The 21,516-nt window shown below is 42.2% G+C and overlaps 1 protein-coding gene across 1 annotated transcript; it reads right to left on the reverse strand.

Annotated features, from left to right (window-relative positions):
• Nucleotides 1-2,271: 2,271 nt before the first annotated feature.
• On the reverse strand, nucleotides 2,272-20,891 carry MKS1 (MKS transition zone complex subunit 1). Its single transcript, XM_081313561.1, has 18 exons — nucleotides 20,654-20,891; nucleotides 15,161-15,279; nucleotides 14,564-14,628; nucleotides 13,049-13,204; nucleotides 12,370-12,467; nucleotides 12,089-12,217; nucleotides 11,785-11,889; nucleotides 11,560-11,668; nucleotides 11,411-11,467; nucleotides 10,020-10,062; nucleotides 9,500-9,562; nucleotides 8,700-8,770; nucleotides 7,698-7,767; nucleotides 6,888-6,995; nucleotides 5,786-5,919; nucleotides 5,570-5,652; nucleotides 4,055-4,152; nucleotides 2,272-2,794 (listed from the first exon to the last, which is right to left on the reverse strand). Exons 1-18 carry the CDS (start codon nucleotides 20,731-20,733, stop codon nucleotides 2,667-2,669), a joined length of 1,716 nt encoding a protein of 571 aa, XP_081169687.1. The 5' UTR covers nucleotides 20,734-20,891; the 3' UTR covers nucleotides 2,272-2,666.
• Between the last annotated feature and the right edge of the window lie 625 nt (nucleotides 20,892-21,516).

A 21,516-nucleotide genomic window follows, 5' to 3' on the forward strand; every position in this document is an offset into this window, starting at 1 on the left:
AATTCCAACACTTAGTTGATGAGTCTACGACCTCTGTAAAATCCTCTGAAGATTTTCTAACAAAATTACATACATTAAGAGTGAACGATGATGAGATCATGGTCTCATTTGACGTAGTATCTTTATTCACCTCTATCCCTCAGAACCTAGCCATCTCTGTTCTTAGAAATTTATTACAAAGAGAAGAACCAAGACAACCTAGTTCCCCCAATACAGATGACTACATCCAGTTACTAGGTTTTTGCCTTCAAACTTGCTAAGCACATTGATTTGTGCTTATATTGTAAGTCGCCCTGAGTCTTCGGAGAAGGGCGGGATATAAATGGGATTAAAAAAAACTTATTTTACTTTGAATAACACCATATATGAACACCCATGGGATCACCCATATCAAGCATCATTGCTGAGGCTGTTTTACAGAACCTTGAATAGATGGTCATGTCTGATTACCAACCCAGGTTTTGGGTTAGATATGTCGATGACACCTTTGCAGTCATCAAACGATGTGACACCACCAAATTTTTATAAAAGCTTAACTCAGTCCATCCGAGCATCCAGTTTACAGCAGAGGAGGAGAGCAACAATGCCTTACCTTTCCTAGATGTAATGGTCCACTGCCATCCAGATGGCAATCTTTCAACCACGGTTTACCGTAAAACCACACACACTGATCGCATCTTGCACTATCTGAGCAACCATCCAACTTCCCACAAAACTAGCTGCATAAGAATACTATTTAAGAGGGTCAAAACACACTGCAGCACAGAGATAGCTAAATCCAAGGAGAAAGCATATCTCCACCATGTATGCAGGCAAAACGGCTATCCACTTAGATTTATCCAACGATGTTGCAAAGATAATGCACTACATTCGAACCGTGATTCACAGACTACCACAACTTGAGCAACCACCCCATATATTAATGGAGTTTCTGAGGCAACCACTAGAATCCTGGCACCATATAACATCAACGTTGCGCACAGACCCAACCAAACCTTACGTTCCAAATTAATGCGCTTCAAAGAACCATTATCCATGGACAACTTATCATCTGTTGTCTACAAAATCAGCTGTAACAAACGCTGTTGCAACTGTCGGGGAAACATCCAAAACACTAAAAACCAGGATACATGAACACATATTAGCTGTCAAAAGACAAGAACAACGCTCCCAAGTGTGGGTCCACATGGCTGCACATGGCCACACCTTTGATTTCAAAGGTGCAAAAGTCATCTCTCAAGACCCCACTAAAGGTGGTTGTCTATTAAAAGAGGCTTGGTTGTCTGACCCTCACTCAATTAATATAGGCATATCGACTTATTACCACCATCTCAAACTCTGAGGAGACATTTACAACACAAAACATCCAAACGTTTCAACACAATCAAACACACTACCCCACCCACCTGTTAAACACCATATCAACACAATCACTCCAATTGAGCTAAACAACAAACAGAATTCTAACACAACCATGATGGTTTGCATAACCAACATACCCTCTGACACTCCTGCATGTAAAAACACCACTCCTGACCACAACACCCAAGAAACAAATCCTACATCACTAAACAACCACACACAACACCCAAACAACAACAAAGTATTGAGACCACGACCAAAACTGAAACCTGTCTCACCATATACAATGAAACAAGGAATGACAGTCCAGATTAAACATCCCACAGAATCACTCACAGCTGACAAACATGACACTTGCCTTCATTCAAACACACCAAGCGATCGTGCCCAATAAGACGGACACGCACAGCAACCACACACCAAAAGAATTTTGAGATTCGGTAAACCAAGTCACACAACAGAGCCGATCTTACGGCAACCGCATAAGGAGGCATGAGGGAGAGCGAATTGCTTACATGTCCCACGAGGACATCTGCTTTCTTCCACAACAGAATCAGACCCACGGCGACCGCACGTGAGGGAACGAGACGACCTCCTTGGCTCTGCTTCGAACGAGGAACCTGCCAACCAGCGCATCACTGCGCACGGCGCAAAGAGGCTTATGGGCCAAACAACTGATAGGCGCGACTTTTAAATATCAACCAGAGACCGGCTTTTACAGCGAAGCCGGAACCACCGTGGTTATATGCGAGCGTGTCACGAACATGTCACACCCACATTCCACAACTTGACCGTTATAACTACCATGTAAGCGTATGTACTTGCTCCCTTATCATTCAGCCCTTGCTCTGATGATGTCAACAGCTAGCTGACGAAAGCTCAGCAATAAAGAAGGCTTTTTTCTTATATCCGGGAGTTCATCGTTTTTATTTTTACTGATTTCAAATGTTTATGTGTATATATATCCCTATGTACATATAAATATACCCAAATTCATGCACACAAAATAAAATACCGCACAACATGATTGCCTTCCTAAGGCATAGAATGTTTTTGTAATCTCATGATCTTGTGTGAAGAAAGGGAGGAAAACTGCGATTTCTGTCACATCCTTTGAAAAAACAGCAGTCCAAGCACCTATGTCCAGGACCACGTGGCCCACCTCCAGATTCAAACTGAGCTTCAGGAGTTTCTCATAAAATGCAGAAGCAGAGTTGAGAACCCAAGGCGTAGAGCTGACTGGGGAATCCTGAGTGTTGAAGTCTTCCGGTGGCTGGGATTGAGAAGCACTGGTGGAGAACATCTTAGAAGACAGCAGGCTGCTTGATGATACTTTCATCATGATGAGCTTCAGAGGCTGAAGTGCGAATCAAATCTTGAGGAAGGCTTTCCCGGGCTTCCTGCATCCGTTGACGAGCCCGTTGAAAAGCCTCTGCAACAAAGAGAACCAATATGGTAGTTAGGGGGTGGTTCAACCTGCGCAGCCAACTAGTTCCCCTGCCTGCTCATTCCATCCTTCTAGACCACGGGTGTCAAACTTGCGATGTCACGTGACGTGTCGCGACTTTTTTCCCATTGCCGGCAATGGGGTGGGCGCAGTTTTGGTGTGACGCATCTGACCCGTGGGCCGGCAGTTTGACACCCCTGTTCTAGACCTTTTAACCAAAATCCCATGCTGAAATATTGAAAGCATGTGATGAGTTGAATACATTATGCAGGCTAGAAAGTATGTCTAACTTCTAGTAGCTCTGTGGGAGACAGAAAATGTATTGTGCAAAAGCAAAACAAGGATTTTGAATTCCCTTTATTCTCTTGTTCTGACACACCATCCAGAATAACATATTTTATTCTATATTTTTTTAAAGGCCTAGGAGCTACAAAGTTTTTTAAAAAAGAATATAGAACATTACTCTTCTGGCAAATTTGAGTTTTTCAAGTAAGAAACAGAATACGACATGTTTTTCATTAAATAGATAAAAAATACTATCCTCTTTAAATGATCCTGATGTTCCAAGATAATTTAAAATAATATTTAATTAGAAGATATGTTCATCTTTAATAAAAAAAATAACCACCTTCTAATTTGGGCTTTTTAAAGAAACCACTACCATACATTGAACTAAATGATGAAACAATTTAGAATTAAAATGCCTAAAATGGCCATAAGAACAAAATGCCCTGCTGGATTGGACTCCTAATCCATCAATCTATTATCACAGTAGCCAATTCAGGACACAAGGAAGCCCAGTAGTTTCCCAGCAGATGGCCTTTAAAGCAGTTATACTGTCATCAAGGCTAATAATCATTAGCCCCTTGGACTCCCATCAATTGATCCAACCCATTTTTGAAGACACCTTAGTTGGTAGCCAACACCATATCTCATAGTAGCAAATTCCAAAATTTAATTATGCATCAATATTTCCTTTTATCTATCCTGATTCTTCCAGAATCCAATTTAATTTAATCTGGTTCTAGTATTTTGGGAAGGGGAAAATAGTTTCTTGTCCACTTTAACCGCACCATGCATACTTGTGTACATCTCAGACATATCCGCTCTCATTTGCCTTCTTTCTAGACAAAAGAAGCTCAAATATTACAACCTTTCCTGATAGGGAAATTGTAATGCCCAAGATCCAAACAATTCTATTTTCCGCAAAAAAATTCCCACCTGATTTTGTGTCAAAAGCCTTACCTAAGACATTATAAACGGAACTTTGCTGACTGAAGTTTCCTAGTCGATCCAGAACACTCTGCATGCGTTTCTTCATGGAGCTGGACTCCAGAAAAGCTCTGCCAAGAAACAAGTTTTAAAACTAGCAACAATATGCTATAATATGTTGTAGATTCCTGGAAGAGGAAGTTGCTTTTTCTCAAATGATAAAAGAAATTTGCTTTATCCCCATCAAACGATGTTCTGATTTTTGATGTTCTTCTTTGTTGAAAAAGGGCTACACATTAAATTCTTGGTCTTAAAGGACAGTGCTAATGTTTTCACAAGAGTTAGTTGCAATTCTAAAAATGCATTTATAATCAAGTGTTCAGGACTCACCTTCTTTTAGCACATTCCTTCTGTAATATTTGAGGGGAAATTAGGAAGAATCAGGAAATTCAGCAGCCACTGTTGCTGATTCCTTGAAATGAATCCAATAGCAACTACCAAGTTAAGGTTCTCAGCCTGAGGAAGGGGAGCATGGCCTGTTGTGCAGGAAAATGGTGTTGTGATTCAGGGTCAGCCTGTGGGTTCGGCAGTTGGGTCGGACGACTCAGAGGAGGAGGGGGGTGTTGAAGAGCTTGCTGAGGGGGTTGGAGAGCTTGCTGAGGGGGTTGGAGATCTTGCTGATGAGAGCCCTCAGCCAGGCCCCTCCCACCTGGTCACGACGGAGACCCAGCTGTGTGAGCCTGACAGCGTGGATGAAGATGACCCACAGCTGGCCCTGTTCAAGGACGCCCGACGCAGGAGGCAGTCAATCAGGAGTAAACAGAGGAAGGCAATGGGGCACCTCGGAAGGAGGCAGAGAAGCCACGCCCTGAACTGTATAAAAGGGGAATGCGTGGGAGGGCTGGTTTGCTGAAGGCAACCGCTTGAATAGTTCCTGTTTCATAGCTCCTGTTTCATGGTTCGTGTCTTGTTTTGCTCTGTTTTATGTTAATAAATTTGGCAGGCTTAATTCCAGCCTCTTGCCGTTTGTAAAGGGGTTGTCCCTGCCTTTTCTGCAGGGCCGGTAGCAGGCTGGTACAGAACAAATGGGGTGGTGGGTGGGTTTACTCAAGTGACTTACAACCTTTTCTACCAGTTTCCCCAAAGACTTTGCTTGCAGGTATCTGGCAGGGAAGGTTGCAATTAGTGAACACATGATTGCAGGAGCTGTTTTAAGTGTGAGCTGGTTGCCAAGCTCCTGAATTGTGACCACGTGACCACAGCACTGCAATGGATGGAACTTTGAGGACCAGTCATAAGTACTATTGTTCAGTGCTATTGCAACTTTAAATAAGTGATCAATAAGCAAGGACTACTTGTATGTGCTTCCTTATGCCTGCGTCTATATCAATGAGAATACTGACATTAGGCATTTGAATCCAAAGGCAGATAACCAAGCTGATAACAGAAGCTGCTTTTTGCTGAAATCTCTTTCAATACAAATCTCTTTCCTGTGCATGTTCAGAATTTTCAGAAATTCTCTCTCTCTAGTGGAGAGAAAAATCTTACTTGGACTGCTGCAGGCAGTTCAGCCGGAAAGTGACACTCCCTGTTGTTTCAGAACGAAAACCAAAACGGCTGAGACGATCACCCTGCACAGAAGATAAGCATCAGATTAGGGGAAGTCCTAGCTGAGTTTTCATCCTTCTTTCTCAAGAAATCTGCCAAACTCTGAACCAAAATGCTTTGCACATGGTGGGTGGGCATGGGGAGGCAGGCACTCACTGTGAAAGTACTTGGCACTTTGGTGTAGGTTATATCCTCAAGCTCTGGAGATCCCCCAATGAAAAACCTCCGTAGTTCTGAAATGGTGCCCAACTCCACAGGACGCCATGTAGAAACAGACAAAGTGTGAACCCCTGAATCATCAGGTTGAACAGGATCGATGCCAGAGATATGTGGGGAAAAAATCAAAAGCCTACTCAGAACATGCATGTCCACTACCAGTATGTTAGCCACTGAGATCACAATATAAAAGTTCCAGTGAAATACAAGACCTGGAAACTGTTTACTACAAGCCAAGGAAAATACTCTACAATAGAGAGAAGCTGCATTTTCATGGCTTGTAAAAGATACCATAATAATCCATTCACACGTGAAGTTTTATTTATATATTTACTGGATTTTGTGACATCTTAGGCTTAGAGTAACTGTAGATGGCTTATGAACTATAAACCATGTTTACATACCACAGTGACTATGTTTGTATCACACTATGACGAACTCAAACAACCACATTACAGCTTAGCACAATGTACAAACTCAGCAAATTTGTCCATCTCTTGGCAGTGACCATAGGAGATGTTCACATCAGGATATACTATCCCATTTGAATGGGAGGAGGGCAATCCTTTCAAAACCTTGAATCTTCTGCCTTTTATTTCAAAACTGTTGTATCTTAATCTTCCCCTAATGTGTTAAATTGAACAACAGCAAATGACAAATCCTCAAAACCACCCAGGAAATTTCACCAATCAGGAGGAATGCGAGTCTGCTAGGAGAACGACAGAAATGCATGAAGAGAGTATCTATTGTAAGCATGCCATCTTAAATGCTAAGAGATGCCATCTTAAAAAGACTTTCCAGAATTCCAGCAGTTAAAGAAAATAAGAACTACAGTTATCAGAAGAACATCTAGTACTGAAACATGATGAATATACACTACTAGAGGCAAGTAAAAAATGTATTTTGATTTTTGTTTTATGTAAGTCACTCAGTCACATAAAAGTGGCTATATACAGTAAATCAAACAAATAAATAAATTAATAAACAAATTTGCCTTATGAGTTGCACCAATGCAGAGTTCAGTTCCAGCACTGTCTTTTACCTGGCGTTGCTGGCAGCACTACAAACCCATAGCCTTCAATACGGTACCTATGCCAGAAATCCAAGGAAAGAACCTCAAAGTATAGGACAGGCCACTCAGGGAGGGAGCCTATTAGAGGAAGGAAGACAGTGAGTAAGACACCAGCCAGTCTCGCATCAATGTCATGTTTTATTCCAGCATAAACAGAAGGGCAATTCTGCTGATGGAGGGATGTTGAAATGCAACTTTCCACTAGAATCAGAATAAACCATTGCTCAGAGGAACAATCCTCTGACATAGTTGCAAGTGTTCGCTGAAATGAATACAAGCTATGCAACACATCCTGCTCTTCTGCAGATCCCGCCCATTACTGTACAGTTTTTTTCTAGAGCAGAAGTGTACAATTGGAGGCTTCAAGGCTGTCTATAGTCCCCTGAAACCATGGCTTCAGTTCTGAGAAATCTCCAAAAGTTGTAAGCAATTTGTAATTTTTAATAATGGAGAAGGTGAGTGAAAATACAAGTGGAGAGTGATCACATTAATTACATTTAGCTGTAATTAATTTGTAATGTGTGTTCAATTTTTAAATAGAATTTTGTGTTTGTCTCTAAGAATTTTAGGGCTATCAACTTCAGTCTAGACAAAATTGTGCATTCATAACCTAGAGAATGTCCCAAAGAATTACACTCCATAAATAAAATCCCTCTATCTTTCATGTGACAGTCCAATCAATTCTCAAAGATGGAGACAAACAGCTCATATCCATTAGAGTAGAACCATTTCTGAACTACTTTCTCACACACAAGTCTGACTTTCAATGGCATGACTCACCTTCTGAGTCATCCTCTTGGGCAAAGAACATCTCCAGGGTAAATGGGAAGGAAAAAAAAGCCACCCTGTCCTGGGAATGAAAAATAGTAGCATCAGCTCCTACACGGGGCAGCAGGAAACAGAACAACATTCATTCTCTCTCTCTCTCTCTCCCTCCCTCCCTCCCTCCCTCCCTCCCTCCCTCTGTGTGTGTGTGTGTGTGTATGATGGGAGACAGAACAATTGATATAACAGGCAAACCTACTGTCAAGATGGATATGCTTTAAGCTTGATTTAGAGTTGCCCCCAATTGTGCCTAGGCATCGCTGCATGATCATGCTGTGAAGGGGTTGATGGGTAAATGTAGGATTTTCAGAGGTATAATTGCAACAGCTAGGCAACCGCCTCCAGACAACAGAGGCATACATTCCCTGACGATAGAGAAGTCTAATCCAGGCTTTAAACCAATAGAATCACTCTACTGGTTTTGTACCAACAATGAAGAATTCAAATAGACTCTAAAGCAAGGGAGATTTTTCCCCCAAATGTTTGTCTATATGCTCAAGATCTTCTCCAATCTGATATTCTCCAGATTTAATTTTTATCCTTTTTAAAATTATATCATTCTGTATAGTTGCCTATCTTGCAGTTGTGATTCTGGTGGCCATCCTAGATTAAAAAATCCCATAATTCTTATCCCCAGGGCATTCCAATCTAAACTGAGAATTTGTGGGCCAACTGAGGTTCAACAAAAATTAATGTAAATCATTAAGAAATCCAAATAATTGGCAGCAAAATACATTTAAGAGTTAAAGGAGTAAGTTGAAGAAGGCTCTATTAGAATTTAGCTTTGAAATATTAGGAGTATCAGAAAACTAAAATGTATAGCAAGAATTGCATTCCAGAGTCATGTAAGGCTGCTATTTCTCAAAGTATGGAAGAAAAATGTACCCCAAAAGTGGCATTAAGCTGTGACTCTGCAAATAGTCCCCCTCCCTCACAAACGAACCACCTTAAACATACTTTGCCATGTACTTTGCTAGTGCAAGTCTGTGTCACTCCAGAGAGTAGCTGAGATGGGGGACATGACCAGCCTAGAAAGAAAATAATTTTTTTTAGCACTGCAGAAAAGACAGCAAAATTAATTAGCAGATAAAAGAATGAAACCTCTGCTCCAAAACCAGACATCCTTTCATTGCATACCTGGTAGTTCCTGACTAATGACTTTAATTAAGCCTGGAATTACGGTCTTATGTCATGGTGGTTGCTAAACTGGTCACAATATGACCAGGTCTAATTTTGTGACCTTATTTACGGTGGCCATTAAGCAAATGCCACATTTGTTGGATGTGACAGTTGTTAAGCGAATGCACTGGTGATTAAATGAATCCATTTATCCAGCTGGCATTTTTTGCCCCAAACAGAAAGTAAACAGAATATAGCAAAAATGCTAAAAATCATGGTCATACTGAAAACAGCCATAAATGTGAGCCAGTAGCCTAGCTACCAAATGAAATCAGGTGTGTGTGTGCGCGCGCGTGCGAGCTGCAGTTGGAACTGTGGAATCGGGTTGTTACTATTGTAACTATGACTGGTCATTAAGCAACTGGTCATTAAGCAAGGACTACTTGTAGTGCTTTTTTTTTCAAAACCATAAGAATTTCTTTCAAATATACTAATATGAAACAATATGGAAAAATATGTAGATGGCATAAAATTATTTGCTCCTTTTTCTTTTCTTCACATTTCTACAAAAACTGTATGTGGTAGATGCCATATCGTATCTTGCTCCCAATCTTAAGGGTCTAATTTATACTACTCACAGCTGGGCAGTTCCAAGAAGAAATGTATGTACAGATTGCCATATTCATAACCCTGGGCTGAAACTGGGAAAGAAAAGGAAACACAGTAATAAAGTCTTATTCTTTGGATCTTTTCTCTTATTCTTAACCAAGCTGCCCAACCCTATGAAGGTGCACACACATTGCTAAAGAGACTCTGAGATTAAAACAAAACCTGAGTGAGTTGGCTAATCAAACTTGAAGGATATTTTAGTTACAATCACAGCTCTGAATTGCTTACAAACTGAAAAAATTAGTCATTTTTCCTAATAGCAAAAAGGCACCTAAATCAATATTAGGGAAACATCAAAACTAATTACAGAACCTCAAGAAGTATAAATCAGTTAACAGGATCACAATGTACTTTTCCTCTATGCTGTTTCATAGGGCAAGCACAGGCTTCCAGTTACAGTTTGACCCTAGGTGTCCTGGGGATCAGTCCTGGGTTTAATGTAGAAGGAGGAGAAACAAAAACTACGCCAAGAATAAAAGGCTATCTTACCTATTTCACCATTAACAAAGAGTCGGAAAATACCAGGGGCAGTCTGCAAGAGGAAAGAATGAATATTACCCAGCAGAAAAACTGCAGCTCTACATTAATATTTCTGTTGGTTGGGGTTTTTTAAAGAAAATTTATATGGCCGCCTACTCATCAGTGACTCTAGGCAACTTAGAAAACATACTTGGTCTGGCCAGTTAAAGGATTTCAGCTAAAAGGTTACGTGAAAAGCTTTCCACTGACCGAGAGCTGCTGACTAATCAGACTTGATAAATCTAGACTGGGGGGATCAAAGGGTAGCTTAGATATAAAGCAATTATATTTTTATAATAGAAGGGGAACATCAGATGCAACCCCCCCAAGTCAGAGATATTTATTTATATCCCACTTTTATTATTTTTATAAACAATTCAAGGCAGTGAGCAAAGCTGGTATACCTTCCTCCTCCTATTTTCCCAACAACAACCCTGACAGGTTGACTGGTCCAAAGTCACCCAGCTGGCTTTCATGCCTAAGGTAAAACTAGAACTCACGGTCTCCCGGTTTCTAGCTTGGTGCCTTTTAATACACATCTTGACAACTTTGTTGCATAAAGAGTAGTTTACAAGCAACAGTTAACCACTTTGTGGAAGAAAGTTCTCATTTTGCCTCTTTACCTACTACTTGATTTTATGAACACAGGGATGGAGGGGTTTTTTTGATAATCAATGAAACAGAAGATATATCAAAGGTTATGTGATGAATATATGACAGAGGTGGCAGGTCAGTTCAGGACTTGAGATTCAATTGTCAGTGTGCTTCGGATTCAAAGGTAAAAATATCCTTGGTTGAGCTTGGCTCCTGATGGCTAATCTATGTAATTTTTAACAATGTTATAGAAGTGGCTTGCCTTTGTCTTTTGAAATATTTTGTTTTCACTTTCTCAATGGCTCTAGAATTTCTGTGTGGTTCTCCATCCAAGAACAAGCCAGCATGGAACCCTGCTACCTTCTTATATCATCCAAGGCACAATTTTTTTTTTAAAATGGGCTTCTCATTTAACTAGTATGGAAAATTTGCAGGGAGAGAAAAGGAGTAAGAAGAAAACTGCAGCACCATTTTTCCCTCTCCATGAAAAAGCCGCTATTAGAATTCTGATAAGACAACCTGCGAATTGCAGGAATTTTATTATTTGCTCAAATCATATAAAAATTTGTTTCCAACAATGATAAACTAATCATGAATGCTGTGGTAATGCATTACAAAGCAGAATTCCAAATTCCACCAACCTTACACTCTTCACTAAAAATTGAACCAGATTTGAGGTTTTGAGGTTCTATCTTAAACAAGTTAGGATTAGGGTCAACAGCTACCAGGTAAAGCAGACGTATCTGGTGCAAAAATAAGTCACTTACCATCTCAAAGTCAGATCCAACAAGTCCATTGAGGTACTCTTTATGTCGGCTGTACAACTAAAGAATGAAATATCTGGTCAGAAAATAACACATATATCCCTTCTAAAAACTTAGTTCCCACTTAGGAACAAAAGGTAAAGAGTTCTTACATCCTTGAAGACACGCTGCTCCCGTGCCTCCTCCTTCTCTCCCACTGTAGCAGAGGCATTCTCCAGAGTGAATTTCCACATTTCCCGCTTCTCCCCTTCCAGCTCAATCCTTCAGAGTGCCAAACAACACAGCCCAACTCAGATGAAAGATCTGTATAATTGATATGTAAGTGCCCCTTGACTCAATTCATCTTCAAAGATCAAAGGGCTCTAAATGCTGCTCACCTGTAAGGCCCTTTTGTGCCTGTAAAGTCTGGCTTAACTGTAATGACTCCATTGCCATCCACCTTGATCATGCAGAGAACATACTCATACTCCTTGCAACCAAGTCTACGGAGAGATCATTAAAAAAAACATGACCTGCTTCTTAGGTCTTAAAATACTGGCAGTCCAAGACACATTCAGATGTTTCTGAACATATAGAACAATTATATGCAAAGCCCAGATTCAGGACTCTGATGACTGAAGGAGAACCCTCAGCCACAGAAGATGGTCTGGAAAGCTTTGGTGCATAAACACACAAACTTACTTGCCTTGGGGTCCTAGGTCCCCCATAATATACATGGTCTGCACAGGAGTATTAATGACATGGTTGTTCTTGATGAATTCTTCTGAGGGCTGCCAGGAAATAATTTGGGACTTCAGGATGTTTCCTTCTCTGCCAAGAGAGGCAAAGGAGTTTGTTGCCTATAGCGAAGCAGGTTTCTTTCTGCTTTGGCAGAACATATAGAAGAGCCGAAGAATGCATTCCCCCATCCCTCAAGCCCAAGAGATTTGTACAACAAAAGCAGTGTCCATGGCTGCACTCACACTGGCTTGCGTTCTTGTCTTCTCCTCCTCACATTAGCCATCATTTCTGCCAAATACGAAGGCACTTCCTTGTCAGAAGTGGTCACTTTCTGACCATGCTGGAATGTAAGGAGAGAGCTTGTTATTCTCATTTACACAGGAAAAATGTGACCTAAGAGGTTGCATTCAACCCACGGAAATATCTTTTTTAGCAGTACGTTTGGTAAAAAACAGATAGCAAGGCTCCAGAGTGACAGCCCATCAAGGGAAAGCATTTTAAAGTTTCCAAGGTTGAGAAACACTGCTCAGGAACTGAACTGAACTGAACACCTGCTGATTACATGCTTTCTTGGCAGTAATATGAAAGTGATTTGATATTGCAATCTTTCAGTATAGTTTTCCAACTTCCAACTCTAACTGATTGCTCTGGACTTTCCTGGTGATCTTCCATCCAAGCATCACAACGATCTAAACCTGTCTAGCTTTGGAGGGATCTGAACTTTACTCCCTAAACCAGAAATTATATTTGTAATTATATTTGTAATTAATGATTATTACTTGAGGATTATAAACATATTTTTACATATTCTCTGGTAGGAACAATTCATCTCTTCCTATCATTCATGTTGACATAAAGAATAGACTCTGGGTCAGCCATCCAGTCTCCAACCCATTTCCATCTCTGTTAAAAAGCTGGCACCTCTTCTAGGTTGGTGAAGCGATCATGGTCTGTGTAGGTGAAGATCCGCTTATTCTTTCGACCCCCCAACTCTTCCAACTTTAGGATATCCTGGTGGTATTGTCGGTCAAGTGGGCTCTGGCAGGCAGACACATTCTGGTAAAGATCAACCTCAAACTAAATGGAGTAGAGAAAACCATTGTTGCTTGTATACAGTCACAAAGCCCCCCCCCCTTTTGCAAAATCTTCAACCCATGGAACGGCAGTAACAGCAAAGCAGAAGTCACAGCAAAAAAGCAGACAATTAATTGGATTTGGTACATGAGCAAATCACAAAAAGAGCCACTAACTTCTGTAGGACTCATATCTAATTGGATTTCTCATATATAAATAGGTGCAATGAAGGTGAAGAATGGGGGAGAAGCAAAGGGATAGTTTGGAGAGTGTTCCACCAAGGTTACAATTCAAAAAAATAGGTCGAATATTTCTACCTATTAGACTGAGCCATTTAGTCTCTAAAAACCCGAATGAGAAAGTATACAAAGGAAGCCTTGTCTTCTTCATTTAACATGAAATGGCAAAAGCTCTTGTGAGCATAATGTACAGTACAGTTAAACTGACTTCCTATTCAAGGCCTTGTTCAATTAGGCAAGAAAAATTCCTGTGATATTCAAAGTGATAATCAAAATGTTTTCTTTTGAATTATTTGAAGTGTGAAGGTATACAAAATTCCTTCTGAACATGAAATAATTGTTTTAAAAGCAGAATAGGCCCTTTCAAATATTTTAGAAGCATTGAAACTCCCAAATGTTCACAATAGTTTGGTGCTTGAGAAGGCTTGAAACAAAATGTTTTGCACCTTTACCTGAGTGACTGAGAAAAAAAATGTAGGCCTACTATTGAAATCCAAATGACTTATGGCTTCATATTTTTCAACCTAGAAGTCTGTACTTTTAAACATTTCATGAGATATCCATGTGAAATTTGCAGGAACAGCACATGATCAGGCTTGACAAGAGGCTAGAACAGTGATGGCGAACCTTTTAGAGACCGAGTGCCCAAACCGCAACCCAAAACCCACTTATTTATTGCAAAATGCCAGGGCCACATCAGCATTGTGGTACCCTTGGGGGGCAGGGAGGCGCTTCTGAGTGCCACCTCTGGCACGTAAAAAATGGGAGCGCAAAAATGGGACACCATGCTGCAAGGCACAAAAACGGCTGCTACCGTGCCGTGGGGTGCAGATACAAGGCCGGGCGGGGCTCCTGCTCCGGGCAGCGATGGTGGCCTGATGGACCTGCTGCTGGCGGCAGTGGCATGTGTGCCAACGGAGAGAGCTCTGAGTGCCACCTCTGGCATGTGTGCCATAGGTTTGCCACCACTGGGCTAGAACATTATGCTTGGTTGAAAGAGAACTAGATTCCAATCACTGCTTAGCCTGATATCTGGTTTAAGTACAAATAAATTGATTAAGCACTGCCAGAAGCGGTAAAAACTGCTAGAATCATTAGTAGGACAATCACACCATCTACTTACTTGACTGAAGAGTTTTTCTTGCCAGCCAATAACAGCCTCCTCTTTTTCTTCAGGACAATGCCCACCTGAAATACAGACAAGTCTCCAAAGTGTGCTTGACAAGAATAATGGCTTAAGATGCTCTAAATCTCCCAGAATTTGTTTTCTCTCTTTGTTACTAATATACAGAACATCTGGGCAGGCCTAATAATTATTTTATGGCTTTGAATGTCTTTATATTCAGAATCAATGCTAAAGTCAAGAAAAACTTAGGAGTTAGCCACACTAAATCACTGCACCAATCATGGGGCATTTTGGCAACTTAACAAGAAAAGCAATGCAGGAAATGAGAAAATTACTGTGCGGAAAGCAGACAATCTCACTAACGTCATTAGTTTTGTTAAGGTAAATGATATCCCTGACCACCAAAATAAAAATTAGCTTAAAAATGAAACAAAATTGTACAGAAACATTTCTTGGTTCCCTGGTCATAGTCTGTAAAAAGGATATTTCAATTATTTGGTTTTATACTGATCAGACTTTGCAGTTTTAATAGTCTTAAAACCTTTCCAGACTTTCAGAAATCATTCTTCTTAAAGCCCAGCCAAGAGCACTCACATGCTGAGTTGTAAGGCTCAAAAGTTGACAAGCGGATGAGCTGTTGGCCTGATTGGCAAAATGACTGCTGTAATTGCTGTAGTAGAAGACTAGTAGAAGTAACCCGCTGAATTTTAACCCTGCAAGAAAAAATATATATTATTTTTGGACATCTGGAATGTGTCATTCAAAGCCAGTTGCTTGAAGAACAAAAAAGGAAAGCAGCAAAGCAGCAAATGACTGTTATATCTAGATTCTTGTCCCTACTGATCATTATCAGTTGAGAAATATCTGATTTTTAAAAAATTATTTTTTCTTTTAAAAATATTTAAGAAAATAATATAGATGTGTAACAAGAGCAAAGCAAAAAATGGATTTACAAAAATGATAAAATGTTAAGAAAACCATTCATTTAATATTCCACTAGTAACACTAAACTAAGAGAATACATGGAGATAATCACAAATGAATTTCAAATTATCAATAGGGTGAAGTCAGAAATTAACAATGGCAACTACAATAATAAGAATTTTCAGTCAAAATCGTAGGATAAAAATTTCTAGCTAATCTGAGATAAGAACTCAGTATTTTAACATCTTAAGAGAAATTCAAACTTCAGTTGTGGCAGAGGTCTATGTGCAGAGTTATAATTCATAACTGTTTTCCAAGCTGAAGTTAACAGACATATTTTGAAAAAATATGAAATCAATTTTGACATTGATGCATACATCCAGAATTGGGTCTGCCAGTATTTTAAAGAAAGAACTGAGTGTAATTTCCAATGAGAAGTATAAAGTATCTTAGGAGCAGCTATGTGCTAAGCTACTTCAGTGTATTTTGTAAAAGGATATAGTCAGTGGTGCTTAACAGAAAAATACTTGCAGGAAAATTAACATCAGAATCTAAAATCTGTTCCATTCTATTATGAGGCATCTTCCAGAATGGTTGAGCTTGCCACCAGATCTCAATTATTACATTTCCAGCAATATTGAATATATATTATCTATTTCTATTATCTGAGCCTTTATTGGTGACAAAAAGTAAATGTATGGTTTCTGAATTAAATAACATTTTGGTATAAAGTTTAATTTTTCCTCTTAAATTATTATTTTTTCAGAACTGTGGATACACATAGATTTTTGTTACTCTTTATGTAGGTGTGACAGTGATTTTAAAGGGTGAGTTCTCTTTTAACCATTTGAGTACTTGTAATTTAAATATACGTTTCATGATTACCTATTCCCACATTAGGCAATGGCAGCAGGTGTATGAACAGAGGGCTGTATCGACATTTGGGAGTGCGTCTCCGCTATCTCCAAGCGGTGAGGCACTCCGACCCTCTGTTTTCGCCCGAGGTTCCGGGAGCGAGGATGTGCAGCCACCTGAGCTCCGGCTGGTGTATTTGAATGCCAGGTCCGTTGTCAATAAGGCTCCTCTCATCCGGGATCTGGTTGAGGGTGAGCAGGCGGACCTGGCTTGCATCACGGAGACCTGGTTGGGCCCAGAGGGGGGTATTCCTCTGTTTGATCTTTGCCCAACAGGTTTCCGGGTGCTGCACCGGCCTCGGGCTCAGGGTAGGGGTGGGGGAGTGGCGGTAGTTATAAGGGAGACCTTGTGTCCGCAGGAGACCACCGTTCTCCAGATAGTCGGGTGTGAGTCTCTCCTCCTGAGATGTGGTCCTAGGGCGCAGTTGGGCTTGCTGCTGGTGTACCTTTCGCCTAGTCGCGCAGCAGCAGCCCTGCCTGAGCTTCTCGATATCCTCTCGGGGCTGGTGATTGAGTTTCCCAAACTTATGGTTTTGGGCGACTTCAATCTACCATCCCTGGGAGGATCATCTGAGTTAGCTCAGAAGTTCATGGCTTCCATGATGGCCATGGACCTGACGCAAGTAATTAATGGACCGACTCATGTAGGGGGCCACACCCTTGATTTGGTTTTACTATCTGGACGGTGGTTAGATGATCTTGGTGGGGGTTTCCCAATTGTTATGCCCGTCATGGACCGATCATCATCTCCTGCGGCTGGTCTTCCGTTTCGCCACTCCCCCCCGCTGTGGGCGTGTTGAACCAACTAGATGGTTCCGCCCCAGGTGCTTAATGGACCCTGAGAGGTTCCAGGCAGCGCTGGGGTCCCCACCTGCCTCCTTTGCTCACAGCTCGGCGGATGCCTTAGTGGAAGCCTGGGAAAAGGCAGCCACGGAGGCACTTGACCGAGTTGTACCCTTGCGGCCCCTGACCCGGTGCAGATCCCAGCGGGCTCCATGGTTTTCCGCGGAGCTCCGGGAGATGAAGCGTCGGAGACGGGGCCTAGAGAGCTGTTGGAGATTCAGCCGGTCTGAATCCGACCAATTGCGACTAAGAACCTGTATTAGGTCTTATCTCGCAGCGATAAGGGTGGCGAGGTCTAATCACTTCGCTACCCTCATCGCGTCCGCAGATAATCGCCCGGCCGCCCTGTTCAGGGTAACCCTCCTTAATCAGGAGGTGAGGGAGGAACCCTTGCAGGGTCGTGCTGAGGAGTTTAGCCAACATCTGTCGGACAAAATCGCTCGGATTCGGACCGGTTTGGACTCCGACTGGGCAGAGTCTAACGATCAGGACATGGGTGCTCTTGTCAATGTTATCTGGGAGGAGTTCGATCCTGTGACTCTGGAGGAAGTGGACAGGATTATGGGGAGGCTGAGCTCCACCACTTGCTTATTGGACCCGTGCCCTTCCTGGCTGGCTTATGCGGCTCGGGAGGGGACACGAGGCTGGTTCCAGGCGGTTATATCTGCATCTTTGAGTGAGGGTAGTTTCCCCGCCGTCTTGAAGGAGGCGGTGGTGAGACCTCTCCTCAAGAAGCCTGCCTTGGACCCAGCTGTGTTAAACAACTTTCGTCCGGTCTCCAACCTTCGCTTTCTTGCGAAGGTTGTTGAGAGCGTGGTGGCGCATCAGCTCCCTCTGGTTCTGGATGAAGCAGATTATCTAGACCCGTACCAATCAGGTTTCAGGCCCGGGTACAGCACGGAGACGGCATTGGTCGCTCTGGTGAATGATCTGTGGAGGGCTCGGGACAGGGGATATTCCTCTGTCCTAGTCCTATTAGACCTCTAAGCGGCTTTCGATACCATCGACCATGGTATCCTGCTGCGGCGTCTCAGGGGATTGGGAGTGGGAGGCACGGTTCTTCATTGGTTCTCCTCCTATCTCCTGGGACGTTCGCAGTCAGTGTTGGCAGGGGGACAGAGGTCGACCTCGAGGCCTCTCGTTTGTGGAGTTCCTCAGGGGTCGGTCCTCTTGCCTCTCCTGTTCAACATCTACATGAAACCGCTGGGTGAGATCATTCGTGGTTTTGGAGTTGGGTATCATCAGTATGCTGATGATACCCAGCTTTTTATTTTGACCCCAAACCACCCCAGTGATGCCCTCGACGTGATGTCCCGTTGCCTGGAGGCGGTTCGGGTCTGGATGGGGAGGAACAGGCTTCGACTCAACCCTGACAAGACCGAGTGGCTGTGCGTACCGGCATCTCGGGATATTCAGAATATTCCATCCCTTTCTATGGGGGGTGAGTTATTACCCCCCGTAGATAGGGCTCGCAACTTGGGAGTCCTCCTAGATTCACAGCTTTCTTTAGAAGAGCATATAGTATCTGTGACTAGGGGGGCCTTCGCCCAGGTGCGCCAGTTGCGGCCCTATCTAGACCGGGATGTCTTGCGTACGGTCACTCATGCGCTCGTGACCTCTCGTTTAGACTACTGCAATGCTCTCTACATGGGGCTGCCCTTGAGGACCACTCCGAGGATCCAACTGGTGCAGAATGCAGCCGCGAGAGTTGTGTTGGGAGTCTCCCGATACTCCCATGTTACACCTTTGCTCCGTGAGCTGCATTGGCTTCCAGTTGTCTTCCGGGTGAGATTCAAGGTGCTGGTAATGACCTTTAAAGCCCTACATGGCATGGGTCCGGAGTACCTTAGGAAGCACCTGCTGCTGGCATCAACTTTCCTCCGCCCAGTGCGCTCCCACAGAGAGGGCCTCCTCAGGGTGCCACCGGTCAGAGAATGTCGTCTGGTGGCCCCCAGGGGGAGGTCCTTCTCTGTGGGTGCGCCGGATTTGTGGAACCGTTTACCGGTTGAGCTCCAGATGGCACCCGACCTTCGCTCCTTCCGACGGGATCTAAAGACCTACTTGTTTGAACAAGCCGGCCTCGCCTGATGGGTTTGGGTTTTATTATTGTTTTAACGTATTTTAACTTATTGTTGTAAGTTATTGGGCACTTGTTTAATCTTTTCTTAATTTTTGTATTTTTGTATTTTAGTATTTATTGCCCTGTTCACCGCCCTGAGTCCTTCGGGAGAAGGGCGGTATACAAATAAAATTGTTATTATTATTATTATGATTTTCAGATTATTTTTTATTATCTTTGATTTTACAGTAACTTCAGTATTACACTGTTGTATCTAACAGTTGTTACTAAAAAACAAAATGCTATGTATTGTTTATGCACAGAAGTGCAACAAAGCCAGACTTTTGTTAATTATTACTCCAAAAACCACATGCTAGCTAAGGAATACTAGTCATTTTTAACAGTTGCTGTTTTCTAGAAGTTGTCTAGATTTCTGCAGCACATAGTAGACATATTCTAATATTGATTTTGCTTTATTTAAAAACTTATTTTGTATTCTGCATTCAATAACTGTTAGACTCCTTGATTATTAATTAACTGTAGGATATATTTAAAATTAAATGATTTCTCTCTGAATAAGATTAACTATAATTGAAATACATGTACTTTCTCATAGGTATATTCATATATAGATAAATATATATCACATTACTACGTTCTATTTCTATATCACTGCAGCTATGTTTGTAATTATTTTGTAGCATGTTTGAAATTATTTCTGATATTTTATACCAGGAACCCTAACCCTCAATTATTTGTGCATCTTATCCTATGCATTTATTTTATTTTTCTAAGCTTACTGTTACTGTGCTGATGCTGTGGTTGTTTACTGCTTATTCTGCACATTGTTACCAAATCCTCAGATCGCACCCTGCATTTCTTTTAATTCAACTGTTAACACCGCCTCATACACGCAAGCTACTGCCCATTTTTGGGGTGGGTGGGGGGGGGAATCCTGCATTCCTGAGGTGGATTATAAAGGCTTTACCCTTCTTTCAATACTAGAGAACATTAGCGTGGCTTCTCCGCGATTTTTCTCTCGGGGAGGGTAGACATTATTAGACGATTTGCCGCCTATGCGCGTTCACGGGGCATTTGAGGTGTAATTTTGAAAGGGAGAGCCCAGTTTAGTGTAAGAAAACCAAGTAAACCAGATTGGTTTCCCTTTTGGAAACCAGAATATTGATTCCACAGGATCTTTTCCAGACTGGTTTGTTTAACTGATGGGCGGGCTTGCAAAGCAAAAAGACGAGTGAAGTAACGGACCGCCGGCGGCGTCTGCAGCAACTTTGAGCCGCGAGAAGACTTGGAGGCATTTCACGGCAGAGAAGGGAAGGGAGCACCAACCTGACGCGCAGGTTACGGATGGGGTCTCGGGATCGGTATACCGCCCCGCCGGTGTCTTCGTTCCAGGCCGCCTCCGCCATCAGTCCCGGGGCGGTGAGAGGAAAGCAGCGGCGTCTCGATTAGGCCGCTTTTCCATGGATACGCCAAGATGGCGCTGAACATAAATATAGGGAAAAAAAGAGGCCTCTAGAGCTTCAGCGGTATCGCTACCAGGCTCCGTGAGAAAAACCAAGGTTGACGTTCTCCACGGGAGAATTAGGTGAAGCGATTCTCAATCATCTAGGTCAGGGGTAGGCAACCTCGGCTCTTTTATGACTCATGGACTTCAACTCCCAGAATTCCTGAGCCAGCTTGGTTGGCTCAGGAATTCTGGGAGTTGAAGTCCATGAGTCATAAAAGAGCCGAGGTTGCCTACCCCTGATCTAGGTCTTGGTTGTCCCAAGGTATTTTTCCCCAAAAGCAACTGGCCTTTCTTGGGGTTTTCTTCCTTTGAAATCCCCCACCAGTCGATTAGAACTGAAGCTTTTTTGAATGAGAAGCGAAACGTTTTCAAAGGAAAAACAAAAAACAAAGTCCAGTTGCCTTTTAGAAAAAGCACTTCTGGATATGTTTATCAGAATAATTTTTTACAGACCTGTAGGCTTGGAAGAGACCATTGAAGTTTTGGGTTTGTAGACCAGGGGTCTTCAGACTTGGCCCTTTTATGACTTGTGGACTTCAACACCCAGAACTCCTCAGTCAGCGTGCCTGGCTGAGGAATTCTGGGAGTTGAAGTCCACAAGTCAGAAAAGGGCCAAGTTTGAAGACCCCTGTTGTAGACTATACAACATAGAATCATAGGGCTGAAAGGGACTTCGCAGGTA

This window comes from Vipera berus, assembly GCF_964194415.1.
Source record: "Vipera berus genome assembly, chromosome: 1".
Lineage (NCBI taxonomy): Eukaryota > Metazoa > Chordata > Lepidosauria > Squamata > Viperidae > Vipera > Vipera berus.

Coding starts and splice junctions, on each gene's coding strand:
- MKS1 (XM_081313561.1), bottom strand. CDS start 20,733: ATGGCGGAGGCGGCCTGGAACGAAGACACCGGCGGGGCGGTATACCGA. Junction 10,063..11,410: donor TTGGATCTGACTTTGAGATG/GTAAGTGACTTA, acceptor TTCCTCTTGCAG/ACTGCCCCTGGTATTTTCCG. Junction 5,920..6,887: donor AGTGCTGCCAGCAACGCCAG/GTAAAAGACAGT, acceptor CTGATGATTCAG/GGGTTCACACTTTGTCTGTT.